Genomic DNA, 24,514 nt, shown 5'->3' on the forward strand with positions numbered 1-24,514 from the left:
AAATTTTTATTCAAAAATGATAAAACCAGATGAAGTGAAAAATATCATTTTGTGTTTGCTTACCTGGAACACCGTGGTAAGTGGGTTTCCTATTCAGCTGGGTGACTTTTTGGTATATTTTGCAGGTTTTTTTGGTTTTGTTTTGGTTCTGGCAAACAAGTAGTCTTCAGTGTTTTTACAGCAGTGGCTATTACAGAAACTATGTCTCTTGCACTTCTTATCTTGGAGGGTGGACAAAATAAACTGAAAATAATACTACAATGAACAGTAAATGATGAATGGCTTACAGTACAAAAAACAGTGTAAAAAGGAAGACAAGTTTAAATATTGTTGTGTATGAAAGGGATGAAAATAATACAAGGATGAGAATAAGTAAAATGATAGGCTGGAACATCTGGGAAAGTAAATACAAAGACAAAGAGAACAGTCAATTAATGGAACAGCAAGTCCAAAGTTTCAACAAAATAAATAGTGAATCAGAGTATGCTTGTGGAGGGACTGAGTGCCCATCTCCCATTGACTTCAGTAGGAGTTCTGCATGGTCAAGCCCTGAAATGTTCAATTTAACTATTGCTGTTATTTTTTTAGAGAAAATACTAATTAGTTTGCTTTAAATTTGCAGAAGCCCATGCAGTGCTCTGCCCTTAAGCTAATGGGAGCTCTACAAGCTCAGAGCTATTGCTACATCAGAACGTGAGCATGCTAAATGCCTTTTCTGTTTGATTTCATGCAATACGTGAATAGTAATTGATTAGCTTTAAACTCACTGCGTCTGTGACTTTCTGATACAAGGAAACAAAAGACTAATTAGTCAGCATAGGAATAAGAAATAATAGCTTTCAGCTTCACCTGGCAACTACTTTGACTGTAAACTAGCAGGACAGCACAAAGTAAATTAGCACAGCAAGAGACTTATTAAAACATTGGATAATACCATGAGCAATAACAAGATTTGCCAACTATAGGATTGCATGATAAGATAAGGGTAAGTAATTTTCATTTTTCATGGCAAAAGATCTTGAGTGAGCAAGGAATTTGCTCCCCAAAACCTCTCTGGAACAATTCTGCGTAAAAATGAACTACAAAGAAGAAATGCTAGCCACTGCTGCATGTAAGCAGTGACCCGTAGGCCTTCAACAAGATACAATCAGTTACAACAGTTCTAACGTTCACACTACAGTGTGGCTCTGTGACTCTGTAAAGTAGATTTGCATGGTGTATTTTTCTCTGTGATTTGTCACATTGTCTATAATTTTGGAAATTTAATGTTTCCTCCTTTTTAAAATTAATAAGATTTTCTTTTTATTCATTTAACAGCAATGCAACCACTAAGAAAATAATGTCATTTATGTGCCAAAAATGCTGTCTGCACTGCCTTTACTGGCAATGAAGGCACAACTCTGGCAAATGCAGTTGCAAAGCCAGAAAGGAGTAAAATCTTCCACCTCCTAGAGCATAGTTCTTTTAATTTCCAGGAGACCAGACTTATTCACTGTTCACAAACAGCCCCATTGGTATAACAAGGTCTCATATGGCCAATTTAAAATAATTTAAGAAATAGAGATTTTTGTCCACTGTCTAGAACAAAAAATTTTAATGATGTGCCATACATCAAATTTGAGGCTTAAGTCATTTGGCAGAGCCTTTTTACCTGTAGGCTGTAATAAGTAAAAGTCTACCTGACTCACTGACAAAGGTTCATCTGCACTTCGATCATCCGAAGACTTTGGAACTTCAAGTCTGTCAATGAAAGCCTGGAGCTCTTTCCTGAAGGCCTTCATCTGTGCATTGATCCGGTACAGAAGCTCATGCTCGCGTATTCTGCTGCCATCGTCTTCCTCGTCCATCAGTCCAAAGAGGTCCCCATTAGCTACATAAATTCTCGCCTCTGTTATGATGGTGCTTGTGTCAGAAATTAAGCGATCTATTGTCTTGCCCAGCCGCTCAGCTTCAGAGCGAATGTCCTTCATCTGCTGCCTGTCAGTGAAGCTCTTCTGCCACCCGGATGGTGTCGGATAGAAAGACCTCGTGGGTGTCAGGCACCTGATGTTGCGTACCTCTTCAGAGTCACTTTCCCCACCGATGGGGCCTTCTCTTTTGCGGTGAGGGGGGCGGGAGTCATCATCGCTCTCTTTTTTTCCCGCATCACTTTCTGCATCACTGTCTCTGGGACTGCCACGGATCCCAAGATGAGAGGCCAAGTCATAGCGTTGCATGTTGGACATTAAGACTCTGTTCTCATACTGGAGTTGCATGACTTTGCCACTCAGCTCGTTGATCTGCATTCGTGCAGCTTTTAGCTCCTCCTGTAATGCTTCTGTCTTGGCATTATCATGGTGCCTAGAGCTCTCGTGGGCCCCAGACTTGTACTTGTATTTGTTCAGCTCAGCTGTTATGCGCTTGTTTTGTTCTTCCAAATCAGCTAAATTTCTCCTCAGCAATTCTGTTTCATCTTCTACTAGCTGCAAATGCTGTCGTAATTCTGACAGGGATTCACTCTGCTCTCCCAGAAGTGGGTTAGTGGTCCCTGAGAAATCATCTCCTCTTAAATCATCAAGTTCTGCTTTCAGTCCTCTATTTTCTACTTCTAGTTCCACTATTTTCCGCCCAAGAATGTTAGCTTCCTCCTCCACAAGTCTCAATCGAAGCTTGAGTTCAGCTTCTCTTGTGGTAGGTGGCCCACCTGCTTCACCTTTTGGCAAGGGACTGTCCAAATCCCCATAAAACGACCTATATTTTTGCAGCTCATGTTCAAATCTGTCTTTCTCTTTATCAATCTTGGCCATTTTCTTCCTCATCAAGGCTGCCTCTTCTTTGACAAACTGTAGCTGGCATTTCAGGTCTTCATTGTCCTCCTTAGAAAAAAAGAAAAGTATTTGAAGAAACTTGATGTAGAACAAGAGACCTCCAGTGGATGGTCTTGAATTACAAGATTAACAACCACAGGTACATAGCTTTAGATACTAAGAGATTTTCCTGCAATCTTTTTTTCACTGATCAATAAATTCAAGAGAGAGAAATAAATACTTAAATTTAAAAGAGGGGAAAAGACTATTTTACTTGCGACTAACGTTTGCACAGTCCCCAGAAAATACATGGTGGGGGTGGGGCTTGTAAAAAATCCTTATATTTTCTAGGCTTGCAACACTGTAATAGACTTTACAGTGTTAAAAAATCCTGAAGTCAGCACACAAAGGGCCTACAATCTTGTTTCACTGGTGCTCCCATTTACTTATTTTGCCTAAAACATAGAGTACATGAATGCTGGTGGGTTCTGTTGTAGCGGTTTGTTTAGGTGGTCCTTGACATTGTGTTGCCCGGCTACAGATCTGGGGTAAGAGCTCTCCCTTTTGCAGCATATAAGAAAACAAAGAGCAAAGCAAACAAGCAAGCAAAGTGTAAATCCACAAACCATGTACATCATATCCACAGTGTCCCTGAAGCTTCCACATGGGAATCCAGGCTACAGTTATTCCAACATACCTCTGTTGGTGTCTGCTGTGATTTTTTTTCTGATTTTGGTAGGTCTTTGCTCCCTCTTCTTTTCAATGATTGCTGCAACAACAAAATGAGATGCACTGAATGGTTCACGAAAGAGGTATACAATTCAGTCACTCTTTTAAAACACAGCAAGTCAAATGCAACGATAAAGGAATTAATTTCTTGTAATCTTTGAGATACCAAATACAGAGGGGAGACACAGCTGCCCAAAAATGACACAGCAATGTTATACAAGTAAAGTACTGGTTACCTTTTTATTCAACGCTTTTTAAGAGTAGCGCATAATGAATGTTTAACACATGCAAGAGGTAGAAAAGCAGGTATCTCAAGTGGTAACTTACAGATGGGAAAGCAGAGGTAAGCAGTGAAACCCAGCTTGCCCATTTGATATTAATCCTAATGGGCCCAAGGCACTTAAAGATGTGTCTAGCCAGACATGTAGCCTTCACCTTTGTGGTAGGCAAGCTACATGAAACAGTGTCACTGAGATCCCATCAGATGACTTGAGTGTATACCTGCAAGCACACCTTTCTCTGTGTCCCACCCACAGGCTTCGAGCTTGCAGTGTATTGCCATCACAGCTCTGTAGGTGTACACTGTAGACAAACTGGGCAGACAAACTCACACATAGATCTGGTCGCTAGGTTTGTCCTGTTTTCAGAACATATTCAAGTAAATACATTTTAAAACTGCTTAGACTACAAAGTCCTAGCGAGAAATAAAGCATATTAGCTTAAGAACAGCACCACACAAACACATGTATGCACCACCTTACGAGCAAGCTTCTTTGCTGTCTTCTCATCTGCTATGTAGCCAGAGTAGAAAAGAAACTCCTGCTTTTAGAGCAGGATGCACTGGGATCGAAATCTACTAGCACATCCAGCAAAAATCTCATAACTGCTGACAGTAGAAATTTCTTTAGTGGGCAAGTGGTAGCAGTGGAAAACAACTGCAACCATCCCACTGTCAACACTCAATACAGATCATCAAGAAAACAGCAGGAGAGAGGAAAGCGAGTGAAAGAATATATTAGTACATAACATCCCACTTGCAGCTGTTCCCAGTTTTTATCTTCCCCAGGTAAAATGTAGGCCCTGAGGCAGGGCAGTGATACAACCAAGACCATCTCCCTCTGTTGATTATTCTCTGGTAGAAGGATCCTTTGTGCTGCTGAGAAACGTGCATTTCCCTGCACTAGCCAGGGGAGAATCCAGCTAAATCTAAAAGCCATCCAGTTCCACACAGTAGGAATTAAAATATGTTCATAATCCTCAAGGAACAGAGTACAGTGGGCAAGTATGTTGTACATAACAATTCTGTGCACTGTTCACCTGCTGGTACCAATTGTTCTCTTTCTTCTGCAGATCATGCCCATAACAAATACTAAGCTTGTGGACTGATCACACTCAAACGACATAGAAATGACTCGCATATAAATCTGAGCAACTACAAGAGATGATTTCTCATGAGGTTTTTTGCTCAAATTTACTATAGAGTTATGCAAGAATTAAGAAAAACTACTTCAGATTCAGAATCAGAACTAAAATTCACAGATGGGTCCACTGAGAACCAGAATTAAAATTTTTATGCCTCTCGCAGAAACTCTGAATGCTCTTAGTAGACAAAACAATAAAACCAATCAAAGATCATTAGCTGTGATAGCTGGATAGCTGTGAATCACAGGCTTCTAATGGAATTCAGAAAAGACCTAAGAATTAGTTAATTTAACTCACTTTTCCCTTTAAATATAAAGCCAACAACTTTGGAATCCAGTCTGCAAACACAATTATTTTTTCCAGGGTCACCCATCAGTTATCGAATTGCAGAAATGGTGTATATACATGTGGAGGGTTTTTGTTGTTTTTCTTTTTGAATTGGCAAATTTATAAAACGTTAAACTTTCAGAGGAGCAGCTTCCTCCTCTGTATTACCATTAATTACACCGCTATGTATTTTCACTTTGAAAAAATCCTTTTCAAATCAGTTAGCACTGCAAACTTCTCCTTGCACCAGATTCTTGCTGATACCACCCACGGATAAAATAACTAAGGGATAGTTAAACTATATTTCTGCTTGATTACCTAAATGCCTTCTATTCACCCTGCCGAGCTCAGCATCTCTCCATATATAATGAGGTTCTGAAATGCTGAGCTGCAACTTCTTGTGCACCCTGCAACTTTTCAGAAGATAAGAGTTATATGAAAAAGTTTCCCGTGACAAAAAGAAAATAGTTGTAATGTAATGACTAGGCACTACTTTCCCTTCTGCTCTGCTTGAATTACAACAAACCATGCACAGAGCTTGTATTATTCACCAATGAAATGATGGTGTTTAGCAACAAAACTTTATAGCAGAAAGCAACAAAGAACATGGACAATTCAATTAGCACGATGATTTGGGTAAGTGGATTAGGCCTAGCTGGAATCGGTATGATCTCTCTTCTTATGAAAAACACCATGAGACAATTTCTGATCACTAGAGGCTAAGATCTCACTTGCACATCTCAGTTAACAGATGACATCTGCAAAATCATAGCATGTTAGGGCACTGAGGCAATAATACTGAACAAAGAATGTCACATATCAAGCCGTATATCCTGCTATAAATAATAAATTTTTGAGAGTTTTTTTAGAGGTACATTTCACAATTTACAGTGGCTACTCTCTTCTCTCAAGCCTTGTACTAGTCTACTCTTCCAATCCAGTTTTCAACATTAAACGTTTTATTGCTGCTAATGAAAACAAATTCATCAAAGCAAAATGGAAAAAGGAAAAATAAGTTCAAATAAACATATGGCAAAACCAAAAATAGCAACCCAGATTCCTGCAAGTGAATCTTCATATTATCCTTGCAACTGGATACTGTTAAAACTGTCTGCACGTTGCTTGTTTTGACATACTAACAAATGTTAGACAGGGCGAGTGAGTGATTCAGCCACCTTCATGTACAAAAACTGTTTGTTAAAAAACCTTTGTGTTAGATCATCTTTTAATATAATTCACCACTCGTTGATCCTTTTCCCATGCAACAGTGTACCACAAAGCAGACTGTAGTGCCACTAAAAGCCACCTCTGCTGTTGTCTCAATTGTAGCAAAAAAATCTGCCCATCATATTCTAGAATTGGTTTTGAGAGTTTGTTGTGAAGGATAATTTGGGGGCTCAGATAATTTTTCTTCAATATAATTTAAAAAACCATATACAGATCACTCTAATGGTTATGAGTTAAAAAAAGACAAAGGTAAAGTCAGAAACTCTCTGATGAGTAATGCTTACCAGACAGTATTACAGTTTTAATAACCTTGAACCAAGTTACCCATCTGCAGGAGAAAAGAAGCAAAAAAATACATATAATACTGTTTCTACAATGAGGAGTTTGCTAAACTGCTCAAGTACTAATGAAATATTTCAACAGCACTTGGGATAATAAGACCAGCAACTGGGGCATATATCATTATATTGTATAATCTCTGCTTAACTCTGAAAGACTAGGAGGTAAAACTGGGTTTGACCTGACTATTCTAGCATTCACTGTAGCCAGCACACATGGGGCTGCATGTGTGTTCTGGCAAGTTGAGAAGTTTCCACAGTCTAGATAAGACCACAGATAATGTTCGTATTGTACGCACACTGGATGACATGCAACGGGCAATTCTGTTGTGATGTTCAGCAGCATCAATTCTCCAGTGACCTTCAATGGAGTTTATCCAATGTCTTGCTGGAGATGCTAAGCACTTCTCAAGACCAGATGGTGTAATCCTTCTCTTGCCAGCCCTAAAATGCAAGCCAAATGTGCAGTCCTAACATCACCTGTGATGCTCTGTGCTTCTCCGGCATAAAAAGACCTGCAATCTTCTCTGAGAATAACACAATGCAGAAATAATAGCATCACACTCCACTGAGCAGGAAAGCTGTAAAATGAATTCAAATTCTCACTGCCTGATCCAAAGCTACGGTAAATCTCTCAGCAATTAATAAAGAAGCCCTAAGCAAAACATACCAAGATTTTTAAAAACACTTAGGTTTATTTCAAGCCTGATCTGGGGGTATATGATCTAAAAATCAATATAGGCAACCACAGGAGGAATTCCTGACATGTAAAGGGATTTATGGGTGCACAGAGCCCCCGTAACAGCCCTTATCCCTCCTCACAGAGCAGGCTAAGGCAAAGGGTATGCAGCTTCATGAACCTCCACAGCTGCAGCTGAACCTTCTCATCTGCACGCAACTGTTCTGTTTGCAGTTACGGTTAGCTGCCTCCCAACTGCTGACAGGTCTGCAGAGCTTTGAAAATCAGAGCAAACCTAACACCATCTTCACAGTCCTGAAAAGCTGCTGAACATTGAACAACTTTTGGGCTGCACAAACTTGCCTCTATGTGGCACAGAGTGACAGTGAGCAGGGAAATGGAAATTTGCCCTAAGACTCTCTCTGCATTTTCCCTTCAGTCGATATGGTCGATTAGCTTGTGGAGCTGGATCAAAACAGATGCAAGACAGATTTTTTAGTTTACTGACTCTAATTCAATGTATTCGAATGTGTAGTAAAAACTAAATGGACACTATCCATGTCAGCAAATTGAAAATGCCCATTCTCCTCAAAGAAATCCTTGTGTTTAAAATGTCTCCCTTATTCTGCAGCTCTATCAGTGCAATTTGCCAGCAACCAACTCAAGACACTGGCTTTGTCTGTCATTGGCACAAGTACATAGAATGATACAACCCTTTACTCCTTCCACCCCATTTGAGGGCAGGAGGAGTCCTGAGTATTTCAGTATTGCTTGCAAAATTAAGGCAGGAAAGAAAAAGCAGGGGATAAGTGAAATGCAAAGAAGCACAGCACCCCTGTCCATGAAGCGTACCCCTGAGCATAGCTCTACTAGCTTTAGCAATGCTCTCTTCATATTAAAATTGGTGTGTTTGAAAACACTGCTGAGGAACTATACAAAATGAAAGTAATCTGTAGTCTTTTGAATGTCTTCATATTGCAGAAGAGAAAAGAGGACCTGCCCTCCAATATTTGTATGATTTCATCTGCATTTATTTAGGAGTTGTTTCAGTTATAATTTTCAGATCCTTTGCCACAATTCATTTGCCGATTACATTAGGAAAAAATAAAAGGAGAGAAAAGATACACGACATTTGCACTTTATCTAGAGAAACCCTTTGCGTTTTGAACTGAAACCACATTGCTAGAGCCAATAATGATAACTCTGTGGTATAGCCAGGTAAAAGCATTCCTTGCAATGCATTAAGTGAAGCAACACATTTATGCTTCCATTACATTTGCTTTCTTCCTTTTCTTGTTTGAAAAAAATCCTGAGCAGTAGAAGATGAAAGCTGCCTTTTCAAAGCTCTCCATGTGACCTGGTCAAATAGCCAGCCAAACTGTAACACTTTGCTTTCTGTGACTGCACACTCCCTCATCCACCAGGATATCATAAAACAGTGGAAGCAACTTCTCTGAAGAGGAAGAGGTCTCCTGCCATTTGAACCTTTCAAAAGATGGAAGAGCTGAACATGCTTAGTTCCCCAGCACTATCCAACTAGGCCTCATTACGGACACAGCAATCACAGTCAGCTTACATTCAGCTCCCTAATCCTGAAATGCAAAAACAAATCTCAGAATAACATGAATATCTTGGAGTGAAAGTGTAGGAATAAGGTACTTTGTTGCATAGTGATGCTAGTTAAATCTATTTTCTAGGGCTTCCTAAGTTGCTGGTTTTTCGTCAGCTCAGCTATTTGACTTTTTTGGGAGAAGACAGTCAATCTTTTTGTCAGGGTTTGCACAATGCCTAGTACAATGCACTGTCCCAGCCTTTATCTGGGACTGCCAGTAGGACAGACAGTATGTCAACATAGTTCAAAACACCACCACGTAACAATAGCAATGATCACAGTCACAGAAATGGATATGGCATTTATGACTTAAATACTTATGGGTTTTGCCAAATCTAAAAATAGTTTTCTTTCTCACACCTATTATTACATGTAGAGTTTTTCAGTCTTCTTCGAAGAATATCTCAGAAGAGATTCCAAAGAAATTTTCATGAGAAAGAGAAAGTGCAAGCAACCAGATTAGGTTCATTGCCTCGGTTACAAAAATGCATATATATAAACCAAAGCATAGTTATCTAATCGCAACAAAAAAGGTTAGTCTGAAAATGAAAAGTAATAAGGAAAATAAGAACAATTCTGCACACAATGTGCACCTTTACACTGCTTGCTGGAAATGTATACAGAAGCCAGGTCTGCAAAGTTATGGGCTGATCACACACATGCATTTGCATTCAAGCTCATTTCATATCGAAGAGTTGTATTAACTGCACAGGCAGCTCTTACAGACCCCCACCTGGATTCACAGGGTAGGGCAGCATCGAGAACATGCACATCTCTGTAGGTTTGTAGGCACAAAGCAGAGAAAGGAGCTTTGCAGCTTGGCGTGTGAGACTGTGCACCTCAGGCAACACCTCCAGTTACATGGACATCTCACCAAAAAAATCAGATTTTAGAGTTCATTTGAGACGATGTAAAAATTTGAGATGAATTAAGGTAGGAAAAATTCTGAAATCTGCACTTGGTTTAGAAGCCTGAGCAGTGAGCAGATTTTCTGTTAATGGGGGAAACAAATGCATCTCTTACACGTCAGCAATCACCACTCTGTCCTCTGACAAGGAGGGGTCTTCTTTTTCTCTTCACCTCATTTTTTTGTCTGATTTTACTTGGGAAAATTCTATTATAAAGCTAGCAGTTTGTAAATTGGCTGAAAAATATTTTCCATAATACAACATATGGGGAAGTTTCAAAGGTGTCTGGGAACTTCGGTTATTGAAAACAGAGGATCAGAGTCTGCAGTGCTCTGAAGTTATACCAGTGTGATCTTGCCTTAAATCTAAGTTTTAAGCTAAGTTTTGTTGAGCAGCTCATGTAAAGCTGAGAGCTCTGGAAAAGTAAAGCACAGTTTGGACATCCCCACACCCACCTTTCTCACTCTGTCTGGTACCAGTCTGCTCTCCCACAAGCCTGGACCCAGAGCTTTTCCTGGTATTTCTACCATGCAAAGATGGAGATGAGGGAAGGAGAACATTGCAGCGCTGGCTGGAGCAGAGTGTCCAGCAGCTGCACTGACTACAGAAGTGCTCAGAAGAACTGTGACTGACCCCTATGCCTTGTTCTCCTAAATAATGACTCTTCCTCCTAAAGAAAACTTGCCCAGCTTCTAAAGTGAAATGCTTATTCCCAGCAAAGGAATGGGGCTGTGACTCTTAGGCTGTCTTTAAAACCTTCATGGTTTCCTTTGCTAGGAATGTGAAAAATCTCATTCTGAAATGAAGTTTGACAGTCTTCAGCTCATTATAGATATTTGATCACTGGGATGCATTTTAAACTAGCTATCATGAACAAACAGCCAACTCTTCAGCATTTATCATAAATGTCACTGAGCCAGCAGATAGATCCCCTGCAGATTAATGCCACAGCAGTCCTAACAGGGTCACACAAGAATCAATTCTTAGTCCTACACTAATTAACATTTTTTGCCACTGCCTAGAAAAAAACATAAAATAATATTCGATAAAAACTGTCGATAGAGTAAAGGTTGGAGAAATGTTAGATACTGAAAAGGACAGTCACTGATACAAACTTTGGTGCAAATACTATCATCTGCTTTAATATGAACTAAATGAGAACATACACATGTAAGAACAAGGAGTCAAAGCTATGCTAAGACAATAGGAAAACAGTCTAGAGAATAGAGAAGGTATCTTGAAGAGCCACATCTCTGAAAAAGACTACAGGGTCACAGAGGATAATCTGCTGAAATAATGTCCAAGTGTAATTTTGTGACCAAAAGGCTTAATTTAGTGCTAGGATGTAGATGCCAAAACTGAGGTTCCCTGTGCAGTAACTAGAAAGGGATGTGCGTCTCCACAGCGTCAAACCAACCTCAGACAAGTGGAATGAATCACTTCCAAGTAGAGCCCATCTTCTCCTTTAAGGGAGAAGAGGCTAAATTCCTAACTTACGTTAAATGTTTAATTTTTAGATGGCTGCATGATATCAACCCTAAGATGGCTACATGATATCAACCCTAAGCATGCAGATTAAAAAACAAACAACCCCCCCCCCAAAAGCCCAACAAAAACCCAAACAAAACACCACAGCATTGATGCCGGACTCTTGAATTTAGCGTGGTAGTAAGAATATACATTGCTTGGCTGGCAACCAGCTTTCAGCAAATTCAGATGAGAACGGAGGTGCAAATTTTTAGCTGTTACTGGGACAGTTCAGGAAGAGTTGTGGTAGACTGTTCTCAGCTGTCAATTTTTAACACAGACCAGCACCCTTTTCTGAAAAGTAGGCATCAATTTAATTAAAATTCCTGGGGTTATTTTATGACCCATGTTATTCAGGAGGCCAGACTAGTTGATCATGTTATACAGCTCTGTCTTCATAATTTCTGAATGCATGAAACCTGACCAAAGTTTGGGAACTCAGCAACAATACTCCTAGAAGCATACCACAAGGAAAATGAACCTTTGAGTGTATCTATGTCTGTGTATTATCAAGGCAATGTTCCAGTTCAAAATTATTTCTGGGGCACTGTAACTGGTGCTTCTAATTAATCATTTAATCAAAGATCTAAACTGCTAGCATCTGTAAAAATTAAAATAATTCAGCCAAGCCTGTAATATAAAACACCCCTGGTAATTAGGCCAGTTGGATGTCGTCATCAGTCATGCTTTACAGGGAGGTAGAAGCCTCTTATTACACACAACACTGATGGAAACAGATGCATGGCAAATACCTTCTAAGTGCAAGTACTCATCTGTGACCTAAGCAAAGAGCTTGGTTATTTTCCTAACCTGGATTCATTGCTGAGATAGCCAAAGTCAATTAACACAATCATACAACTAGGATCAGACAAAGCAAAATAGAATTGATATCCACAGGTCTCATTCTACACATCTCAATATATGCTGTTATTAATACTAGCAATGGGGGGAAAAAATCACATAATACATTAAAACATCTCAGCAGAAACAAACACTTCAGAAAAATACACTTGCACATCTAAAAGGTTAATCCACCACCCTTTGCTTCAAAATAAGAAATGCTGTGCTTGGAACTCTTAACTGTGGAGTCTTATAAAATCTTGAATCTGCTAAAATGCCAGGGAGTTGCATTTCTTGATATTATGAACACTGCAGTGAGTGAAAAATAAACCTCTAGGTTGTAGTGAACAACCACCAAAAGCCTGGTGTTCTTGTTCCTGGCTAGTATTGATTCCACACAAAATGTGAAATTATATTCTGCTTGTTATTAACAAGTACAGACCACAGAGCTGAGAAAAATCACAGACCAGCTGAGGCTGAAAGGGACCTCTGGAGATCTAGTCCAGTTCCCCTGCCCAGAGCAGAGGCAACTAAAGCAGGCTTCTCAGCCATGTCCTGTGGGGTCTTGAATATCTCCAAGGATGGAGGCAAGGTGTTCAGCATTTGACCACCTTTACAAAAAGGTTTGTTCTTGTCCTGTCACTGGACACCACTGAAAAGAGTTTGACTCCTTCTTCTTTACACTCTCCTATCAGGTACTTATACACATTGATGAGATTCACCCCACACACATGCTTCCCCCTCTTCTCCTGTCAGGACCCAGAGGGCATCCACAGGCCTCAGTGGTCCTGACCAGCCTCTCCTGGGGCCACCCCACACACCCTGCTATGGGCCCAGGAGCCCCATTTCAGCTCAGCCCAGGGGGCTTCAGGTCCTGCTTGTGAGCTATGTGAGAGGAGAACCGATCTCCATCGCAGTTGTTCCTGTGCCCAGCCATGGAACCTGTCGATCCACTTGTGGATTGGCTTCCCGGCTTCACCTCAGACCTGCCTCATCACCATGAACCTGCCCAGTAAACCTGGACTCTTGTTTGAACCTGGCTGTGATCTCTGGGTCTGCCCTGCTCTCGCCACTGGGGTATTGTGGGACTGGGCCTTGGCTGGCAACACCCCTGCCCCGCTGGCTGTGTTATCCTCCCAAACTCCCTATCCCACAGGGACCAGCCAGGCCTTGCTGCTCCCCAACATCTGGCTGAACAGTCCGAGGTCTCTCAGCCCCTCCTCATTTGACACATGCTCCAATCCCTTAATTGTCTTCACAGTCCTTGCTCTAGTATGTCCACGGGTCTCTTGTACGCACTCCAGGTGTGGCATCACCAGTGCTGAGCAGAGGGGAAGGATCACCTCCCTTGACCTGCTGGCCTCATCCAGGTCAGTAATGAGAATGTTAAATACAACTGGCCAAGTGTTGACGCCTGAGGTACTGCTGAATTGGGTCCTGGCTGGTGGGGCCCCTGTCCTATGGTCCTTCACTTTGAGGGTGACAGAGCACTGGAACAGGCTGCCCAGAAATTTTGTGGAGTCTCCTTCTTTGGAGATATTCAAAACCTGCCTGGACACAATCCTGTGCAACCTATTTTAGGTGATTCTGCTCTAGCAGGGGGGTTGGACCAGATGATCTCCAGAGGTCCCTTTCAACCCCTACCATTCACTGATTCTGTGTTACTGTGCTTGGCTCCTAGTCCCTCAGAGCAGCTGGCCCTTACTGTTTCCTGACATATATACTGCTTGTCATCAACCTCCAGATGGACTTTGTGCTGCTCATCACTACTGTTTGATTGAGCGTGGTAGTTCATCAGCCAGTTTTCAGTCAACGTCACTGTCCAGTTATTTAGCTCATACTTCATCAGCTTGTCTAGGAGAATGTTAAGAAAGAGGTTCCCTGCACCATTCACCAGTGTGCACACATTTTCCCTCATCTTCATTTTGCTGCTGATATACCCGTAGCAGCTCTTCTTGTTGCCCTTTAACGTCCCTCACCAGATTCAGATCCAGGTGGGGTTTGGCTTTTGGTTTCTCCCTCACAAGGTACTTTCTTTTATTTTTAAGTGCACTAGAGACAAACACAAAATTATCAAGCTTTTGCAACAAAACATTAAGTTGGGCTGCCTCTTTCTTATCGGGGGAAAAAAAAAAAAAAAGATGGCTTAGACAACAACTTTGGAAGAGAAGCACCAAAATATACAGCCAAATCAAAAGACCAGGCTATCACATTACATCTTCTGCATCCTACTATGTGCCATTAGGATACTAGTTATCAAACAGTATCATCTTTCCTTCAGGAACTACTTACTAGTCACGCATAACAGCACATAAAGAAGCTATACTTGCTTCAATTGACTTTTCTGATTCTGTAAGTACTGGGTACCTTATGCTGGCCACCTAAGTTCTGAGAACCATCATTCTGAAAAAGTAATGAGTAATATATTGAATAGTAAATATAGCAATTTCTATGATAGTTTTGTTGCATATGGCTCTGTTGTCTATGTTCCTATTTGAGGTCTTGCCAGTCTCTTTCACCTGTTTTTATACTGGAAACTGCACTGAGGTTACTCCCTGAGGGCCCATGACATGCTTCATAACAGCCATCTGTACTATGAAATGACAAGATTTTCCTTCCTCATACTGGCAGCTGAGTTCAGCCAAAACACAGGACAGCGCTTACCTCCATGGTGCTACTTTCTGCATACTCTCCTAAAGCCAGGACAAACTACCTCGGGCTGTGAGGCTCTGCCAAAGAGCCATCAGGAACACAGGCATCTGAAAGATGCACTGGGAAATTCTATACGCAGAATAACTAGTAAATCTACCAGGCTACAGAGTGCCCTGGGTTTTTTTGACTGTAGACTTGCTAGCAGCACCAGAGAGTGTAAACAGAGAAAATTGTTTCATGTGGGCTTGCTGAAGAGCTCAATTTAAGACTATGAGAAAGACAGCCCTGAAGCCAGCAGCAAGCACATGCACTAAAGAGCTGTGGTGATTTTCCTTTCAATGTGAAACAAGCTCAGCTTTGACCTGTATCAGCACATTGCAAATGCTGTTTTTCCAGGTGTTTCTTTGAAGGGACTGGTGCACCTCAGCAGTGGACTGAACACAATGGTATAAGAGACAGAAATAATGTATTACTATTATTCATCAAAGCCTCGGTGAGACTTCCATGAAGATTATGACATTTGGTGTATATTGATTTCATACGAACACATGTATCTAGAACTCTGGTTCAGCACTTAGAAAATTACTCTGTTCTGACTCCATAAAGCCTTCCAGCTGATAGAAAGAAATTTGGGAAAGTCATCTGGATTTCTTCTAAATCTAGAGAATCCTGGCCTACCTCTGTACTTTTGTAGCAGTATGGATTCACAGAATCACAAATTCACAGATTCACAGAATGGTAGGGGTTGGAGATCATCTAGTCCAACCCCCCCGCTAGAGCAGGGTCACCCAGACCAGGTTGCACAGGATTGCATCTGGATGGGTTTTGAATATCTCCAGAGCAGGAGACTCCACAACCTCTCTGGGCAGCCTGTTCCAGTGCTCGGTCACCCTCAGAGTAAAGAACTTTTTCCTCATGTTCAGATGGAACTTCCTGTTTTCCAGTTTGTGCCCATTGCCCCTTGTCCTGTCACTGGGCACCACTGAAAAAAGTCTGGCCCCATCCTCTTGACATCCACCCTTTAGATATTTATAAGCATTGATAAGATTCCCTCTCAGTCTTCTCTCCTCCAGGCTAAACAGACCCAGCTCTCAGGCTTTCCTCATAAAAGAGATGCTCCAATCCCCTAATTTATTTGAGTAAATAAATACTGAAACTGGGAAGTGCAAAAATAAAAACTTGTCTTGTGTGATTGAGAACCATTACTGAGTCCTAAAAGCATTGTCTTTTCCTAGAAAATAAGTAAACTTCTCAGGCTTACAAACAGCACAGTGCCAACAAATGATTAGGAGATGACTGAATATAAACCAAACAATACTGGATTTCCCAAACTTTCCTCCATTTGTTAATGTGGTATTGTACTTTGAGGATCTTATTGAAGTCAGTAGCAAGATCGCCTACTTCAGTAATGAGATATAAAAGGCCTTCTTTCTCCTTTAGATCTCAAGAAAGTCATACCCTAAAGTCTGTAGCAACAGAGATACATCTGTTCCAGCCTGCCCGACTGTGAGTTCATGCTCACAAACCATTTTCTCTGGTAACCAGTTACCATCCACCACTGAGCCACAGTTAGCGCAGCGTCCATTACTCCCACAGACAATTGGGCATGCCAGTTGTGTCAGCTTTGTCACTGCTGGTGATTGCACCTTGCCAGCAATTCTCAGCAGTAGGAATTCACGTGGCAGCAATAGACTGGACTTGCTGTTCTGTGTCTTATTTGCCATCTCATCTGGCTCCATACTAAGCCAGAGACCCCTTGCCTAGTTTTGATGCTAGTAAATGAAATGGTCAGGGACTGTTCTCAGGACCTCATGCCAACTGGCACTTCACAATTCAGTCTCCTTTCAGCTAAAGTGACAATACAACTAAAGTTCCCTGTAGCTTCTTTCCAAACAAGCAGGATCATATCCAAACTGTCAATCAGGAATAAGCTCTGACCCGGGCTAGACCCCAAATTGTGCCCAAGCACTGAAGCAGTGGTAGCTGATCCAGGCCAAAACCATCTGAGGTATGTGCTAACAATTGCTTGTCAGTGTGTGGGCCCTTCCTTAGCCTGATTTACTTTACAAATATAGTTTTTGACTCATGGAAGCAATTCTGTGGCAAAGAACAACTTTGAGAAGAATGATCCAAGCAAAAAAAAAGGGTCTCAGGTGCTGACTTGAGACCATGTCCTTTCTCTAAAACATAGTTTCTATGTGTTTGGAAGCTGAGCTCTTATGCTGTGCCTCCTCTAGTTAGGTTTGTTTTTCTTTTTAAGATGGTCATTACCTTTTTTTTTTCTTTAAAATAGAGCTTACGGCAAAGAGACTCTGATTTTAGCTGAAGACTGTATGTAGTATCAATAACAACTTTGATGAGAACTTGCAAGTCTAAGGCTGCTGATATCCATCACAGAAAGGAAGGAAAACAAGGTAACATTCTGCCACAAAGAAGGAATTCCCACGCCCCCATCAAACCAGAGTAGCAGCATTATGTTTACTGATTCAAAAGAATTGATTAACCTTGATTTTATTTTGTGATGGCTACATTCTTTTCTGTTTTAAACATATTCCATATGCACTTTTTTTCACTACAGGTGCCACTCTTTCATTATTACTTCCCCATTAGCAAGCATTCCTGCCACTCCTTTTACACATCCTTGCAAATTTTAAGACAATTCCATAGGAATCCACAAAGCAGCACACCATCTTCAATGATTCTCTGGAAAAAGAAATCCCCTGAAGGCATCTTTACTCACTAAACCTCTTCACAATAAGATATTTATGGAGTTTTATTCTTTTGAAATCATTCATTATTTATTACATATGTTTTGGAGCTATATTGTTATTGACCATTAGGCTATTTATTTTCAGTTTTGCTAAACTACCTTGAACCAAATGGCTCGTGAATTGCTGAGGGCTGATACATAATTAAAATGTAATTTTATGAGGTTTAAGTGCAAAACTACTTATCAAATGCACATAATTTCTTTTCCTGTTTATGGCATGATGTTTTCAGAGAATTACTGCAACAGATTTTGTAACAGAATTTAATTTCTTTCTCCATTATGATTCTTTTTTCATATTCAAAGAACTAAACTAAAGCAAATTCTGCTTGTCCTGCTCACTGTGAAATTGCAGTGTGCTCAGAGCAAAAATGTCAGTCACACCCTCACAGATGATGAATAGCATCCTTGGCGTGTACTGTTTTTAAAGGAACAAAATATTTGGGCAAGATACCAAAGGTAACAGCATTTCACATAAGCAAGTCTGTCAGGAGTAACTGGGGGTTCTGCATCTGCAGGGATGTGGCACTTAGAGAATCACTGAGATGTGCTTGGAGACAGAGGACTTTTTTGCTTTTTTCCTGTATAAACTCAGGCAGAGACTTGTTTCTCATATCTTTTTTAAAAAGCCTCCTCATTATTCTGTTGTTCTTTTCACCAAAGCAAACTGAATTTTCATAAGGCAACAAACTGAGATTCCAGATCACAGAAGCCCTCTGCTGAAAGGTACTTTTAGTAGAAGTGTTGCCGATAGACTTGGTATTTGGGTCCTCCAGAAGATCCAGGGAGGAACTGGGCTTGTGAGAGACTTATTAATTCCTCCCCTGCTGCCATCTGGTGCTAGGACCAAGTAAATTACTCTTCGAAGAGTACAGCGTACTACACCCATCCTGTGAAGCTGATCAGCTACATCAGCAGGCACACTAGCATCTCATCTCTCTCTACCTTGTCCCTACTCCCTCCATTACCAGCTGTTTGAAATGAGGCTGAAACTCTGAATGAAATTCATGAATGAAAACATGAGGTGCAATTAGGAAGTGCTTGGGAAACAGTATGATGCAGGAGGCTCAAACTTTCCCTTTCAAAGCAGCACAACCGAGTATTCATCTCCAGTGACTTGTACGCATGCAGCATGGGAAACAAACAGAAGCTAGAAATCCATACAGTTACAGAGCTGTGACCTCACCGGGATCACAGAAACATGACAGGAGTGCAGTCATGTATTGATACAGACTCTAAAGGTGAGGAAGAAGGGTTGTGCTCTGTGCTTTTGCATAGAGCTGAGAGCTGTGGGTAAGAACCAGAGGACAGAGAAGCATAGGTGGCATGACTTGGGGTATCTTCTACAGACCATCTGATGAATAAGAGGAAATAGATGAAGCGTTTTTCAGACAACTAGAAGAAGTCACATGATTTTTGCAATAGATTGAAGACAATTTTTTACACAGGTAATAAACAAGTCAGCTGTGGGAATGACTTTGATGGACCTCTTGTCAATAAAGAAGCATTGGTCGGGGGTTTGATGGCCAGCCCCAATTTTGAGACAGTGAAGTTTAAGATCGTGAGAGAAAGGACCAAGCCAAATAACAGATGAGGAAATTTTGATTCTGAAGGCATCCAAAAATGTAATACTGCTGTTGGATATGGTTGCCTTGCCTATTGGAAATGCTGCAAACCAGCACCAGTTATGAGACTTGTTTCCAGTTCCTTACAACCTCACCACATTTTAGATGTTGCAGATTTTCCGTGCCAAGCATCCGCCTCAGGGTAAGTTATCAACATTGTTAATATTTTGGAAAATTTCAACAAAATTATTCAGCTCTTTCCAAGAAGAGAATATCCTGGTTTGCCTATATTAAATTATTCTAGCAACTGTTCTTTTGAGAAGTTCCAGTATGCCTGTGCTCTGGAACATTTTTTGTGTGTATACAATATATACCTCATACTTTTCTAATTGATCCAAATAATGACTGGCCAAACCATAACCTTTCAGAAATCTTCCCTTCCTATACATTACCAGGTAATTATTTATTGGAGTTTAACCAGTTTAAGTTGCTGAAAATTCTATATTTACAAACTATCACATCCTCTCCCACCCCAGCCATCAATCTGCACGTTTTCTCCAGCTGACAGATTGTGTTCCAACTCCAGGCCAGAAGGCAAAGCCTAACTAGTCCTGCAAGTGTTGCTCTATGCAGGTCTAGATAAAGCTGAGGCTAGGCATTAGAACCAGCAACCTTTTCTTTAGTGCTCACAGTGATATAGTTGTTGTTTCCTAGCACAATGAGTGATCCTCCACTGCTCTCAGTCCAGATGCAAAAATGAAGAGCCAAGGCTTGGAAACAAGAAAAGGAACACAACAGACCAAAGAAGCTGACAGATTTGTAGGAGACGGTAGAAGAATCAGGGGAAAAGACAAATTTTGCAGGAGAGAGAAGCTGTAACTAAGAAGTAGGGATAATGTACTTGGGAGTAGAATAAAGGGGGAAATGAACTGGAAAAGACTTGAAATCCAGACAGTCGATTGGACACTCATGAAGAGTTGGAAAGGTGCAGGGAGAGAGGGAGTGGGAGGCAGAAGGACAAGACTGGGACTTGGGAATCAGAAGACAGCAAAACAGCCACTACTACAAGACACTCACACATTAAAAAAAAAAAAAAAACAATCAACCCCAAACAAACAAACAAAAAACCCCCACAAACAAACCACAGGATGAAGATGAGAGAGAGAACCTGGGGAATCTGAGACTTTGTGAGTTATAGGAGAAAGACTGGAAATAAGTGGTTGTGGTTAAATGGCAGGGAAAGGGTCTTAAAGAGAGAAAGGAGAGACACTGAATTTTTATCAGAGATATAGTGGGCAAGCTGATACTGGTGATCAAGGGGACTGGGATGGGATTATCCCTTACCAGTTCTTTTCACAGCTTTCCAGTTTCTGGGTTTGGGGAGAGGGGTTGTTTGGCTTTTTTTTTTTTTTTTTAAGCAGCTTTTATTGTGAAATTTCCAGCTACCCTCATGATTTCTGTTCAGCCTGACCACTCAGAGATGTATAGAGAGCTAATATGTGCATAGATAGGGCAGGCAAAGGTTGTAAGAGTAAGCAGAAAAGTGTAATTACTTCCCTGTGGTCCCACAGCAGGTGAGTATCAAAATCAGGAACAGAATTCAGATTCCTCCTCCCAGCTCCAGTGCCCAGTCCCCCAGACCCTACTGCCTTCTTCCATTTCCATGCAGCATACAAAACAGACTGACTGACACGACAGGCACCACTCCAGCAAAACAGAGCCACACAGGGAGGCATAAACTCCTCTGCCTGCAGTCTGAACTGATGGGACGAAAGACATCTCTAGTTCACCTGCTGTGTAGCCATGGTTATCGCAAGATCTGTACCTGAGCTAATAACCTATGCTTAGAAGAAAATGGCAGCTTGAGAACATCACCCTACTGTGGCCGTAAGAACTGAGCTGTCTTGCACCTGCCCAGCTTGGAGCACTAGCAGAGCAATCTATTTCTATCCAGAAAGACACATGTCTCTGAAAAACACTGTGCCTCTTGCAATTCCATACCTGCATTGCAATGAGGATTTGTAAAGCCCAAGGCCCAGTACCTCTGTCATATTTTCCCCCTACTTCATTTGTCTCCCAACAAACCATCTAAAGCATGGCTAACTGGGCATTTCCTACATAGCTATAGCAAATGAATGCATTCTTATTTCATACTGATATCATGACAAGCTCTACAAGAGTTAGTTAGGCTTTAACAAATGGTTACCATAAAATTAATGAACATTAACTAATTAATGAACAACTCCTTAACATTTTTTTATATTTGAAAAAATTACATCTAGCTGCAGTTGGTTTCTCTTTCTTCTAGGAAACAATTTCTCTAGTTTGTTTTCAGCTTCCCAAAAAGCACTACAATTAATAGTAATGAATAATAAAGACGGAATCAGAAGCAGTTGCTACAAATAAATTCCAAGAACTGACAATGCAGATTAAAAATCTTGTGTTTCTGTGTGGACGTATGCAGGAATAACACTAAATGAAATAGCTGCAGGTTGGGGGACTGAAAGTAAAAGTAACTGATAGAAAATGTACTCTTTGCTGGAACACCTTCCAAATCCTGGATGCTTGCAAGGTTCTGCTACCATCAACAACAACTTCCATTTTTCATGCAATATATCATAGTTATTGTTTTAAAAAGCTCCAAACCAAGAAAGTAAACAAAAACTGTCTCTTTATATTAATGGACAAATACATTCATAAGTCTGTATTCATCTGAATGTTCACTGGAGAACTCTAGATTTGACTCTACACAAACACATCTGCTAGCATTTATCATTTATACATGTTTCCAGTCAAATCTACCATATTTTTTAAAACAATATAGAATCTACATAGTGAGAACTTTGGCTTTGGTCCTACTCTAGAGACTACCTAACAAAAAATTATGCTTCTGCCTCCAACATTTTCTACTAAGTCTTTTAAGCATTCTCTGCTATCTCACACTGTTCATTATAAAAAGAGAACAAATTTCCCATGGCAGTTATACATAAATAGATTTTAAGAAGAATGGGAAGGTTTGTGGTTGTACAGTACATTTGATGACATAAAAGTACAGAAATCAGTTATTACATACTCTGAGCACTGTTATTATCCTGTAAAATAAAAATGTTTTATTGTCTTTGGAGATTAACTCTCCCATTAATTCTAAGATCAATAAAGTGAAGATCACAATCCAGACAAAAGGTCTTGAATCTGCATTCCTAGTTACAGTGAGTAGAACTTCCTTAAACAGGAGGTTGCATTCGTTATAGTGCCTGTACTGAAATGAGAAAGGGTTATAAACCCATGAAACTGGAGGAAATAACTCACAAGCAAACAGAAAATTAACATTAGGACTATCTGACAATGACATTTAAGATGCATAAAACCCTTGACTGCCAAAGAAGAAAAGGTATTTGTCACAGAAAAAAATCTAATGCACATCAGACTGCTGTGGGTAGTTTTCATGGCTGGTTCATGTCAACATTTTCATAGCTTCTTCACAGACTCTAAATTCCAAATCTGTAAGAATTAATATTCTTCACCAGCATCCTTCCATTGGTCCCCCAAGTCATGGCATGCTTGCAAAGTGCATAATAATTTGGCTTCACTTCAAACTTGCTTTTCTCTGACTTGCACCTCCTCAACCATCCTCCAGCTTCCCCCATGCTGTGCTGAGAGTCCTAGCCTGAAAAGCAGCCTTCTCCTACTGAAAGGGACTCAGCAGCCTGCTTGAAATACATAAATGACAGCTCCTGCCTAATTATGATGATGCATTTAATGACTGGGCATGGCAGTTCTCCTCTCCAGTGTAAGGATGCGTTTCTGACTCTTTGTTCACTCCACCTCTGCTCTGGTGTGAAGTCTTACTGCATTTTTCCATTCTGGCTCAGAGTCCCCATTCTGTGCCAATGGAAATCATCCACCTGTTTCAGCTTTGTGAAAATAGTGTTGTGTAGAAGTGCCCCCAGCTTAAACATGACACTTTCCATCCTTCCATTGATATCAACCACAAAGACCAAAAGGGGCAAACACCTACACTAAAGAAAGAAGCGGAGAGCAGCGTGAGAGCAGCAGAACCATAGTTCAGCATAGCAGCCCAGATGGAAGAATCAGGATAAGGAGAAAGTGACTACTGATGACAAAGAAGCCTAATTATTGGGTTTATTTCCTGCAGATACATAGCTCCCAAAGAGCATAAGCTATTAAATTGCCACTACACTTCATTGTAATCTGAAGATCCATAAGAAGAAGCAAGGCAAAAGAAGCTTACTGTGGTACAACCTCTCCAAGGGCAGGAGGAAAGGATCCAGAAATGGGAATCTAAAGAAAGCAGAGTCTGAATGGACAAGAATAATGGAAAATATGGAGTAAAGCCGAGCTTAACAAGAAATTGTAAGGATAATTACAGGAAGATCATGCTCTCATAAAGGATGCAGTCCCAGAAACTGAGTTGTATTTGATGGCAGAAACGAGAGTGAAAATGGAAGAAGAAAGTCTCAGGCAGAGGAGAGGGAAGCTGAATAAGGCTCAGATTTCTTTCATGCCCTTTTCAAATCTGCAGTTATCTGGAAAAGCAGTAGAAGGTGCAAAAAACCACCTCTTTATCCTCTACTAACATGTTTGAAATTCAGTTCCTGTAAAAAAAAAAATGAATATTTTTAATACTACATCACTTAAAGTAAGCACTTGCAGTTCCTAAAAATACTATAACTTACCATACAACTGAAAATTTCCTGCCTTTCTTAACAAATGAAATACATCTCTTCTGCTTCATACAAGATCAAAGTAGACATTGGCATTCCTGCTAGGGAATATTACTAAAAGTGAAAATCAGTGGCATTCATTGAATTTTAAACACTGAGCTGGAGAGCTATTTCGAAAATCTGTTCTGAGAAGTCATTCTTAGTCAACAGTTTTTACTGCATGTGTTGGTATCTCTGTCAGCCAGGCTATTACTGCTTTAATACTATTTTCTGCTTACTTAACAGCACAGTATCTTGCATCTCTATGATTGCAAATGGAGTAATTTTGAAGATGAACTAGATATAATGTAAAATTATGCTTAGACTGAAAGGCTAGGTAGAGTCTCTCACTTCCCAATATTCCAAAGAGCATGACTAAACAAGATGGAGAGGTGGCTAGATCCCCAGTCT

General features: G+C 40.5%; 1 protein-coding gene across 5 annotated transcripts in view; it reads right to left on the reverse strand.

The window, feature by feature from the left end:
- Positions 1–114: 114 nt before the first annotated feature.
- Positions 115–24,514, reverse strand: part of MTCL3 (MTCL family member 3) — a 32,399-nt gene continuing 7,999 nt past the window's right edge. The window contains exons 5-7 of one of the 5 annotated variants that reach the window (XM_075748037.1): positions 3,484–3,555; positions 1,689–2,855; positions 115–394 (exon numbers count right to left, since the gene is read on the reverse strand). In XM_075748037.1, the coding sequence (XP_075604152.1) occupies positions 284–394; positions 1,689–2,855; positions 3,484–3,555 (1,350 nt within the window). In that variant the 3' untranslated portion in view covers positions 115–283. Of the gene's footprint in view, positions 783–1,294; positions 2,856–3,483; positions 3,556–24,514 lie in introns of those variants that run through there. The other 4 variants (XM_075748036.1, XM_075748039.1, XM_075748038.1 and 1 more) reach the window with 4 other exon arrangements.

The sequence above is a fragment of the Balearica regulorum genome, chromosome 3 (assembly GCF_011004875.1).
Source record: "Balearica regulorum gibbericeps isolate bBalReg1 chromosome 3, bBalReg1.pri, whole genome shotgun sequence".
Taxonomy (NCBI): domain Eukaryota; kingdom Metazoa; phylum Chordata; class Aves; order Gruiformes; family Gruidae; genus Balearica; species Balearica regulorum.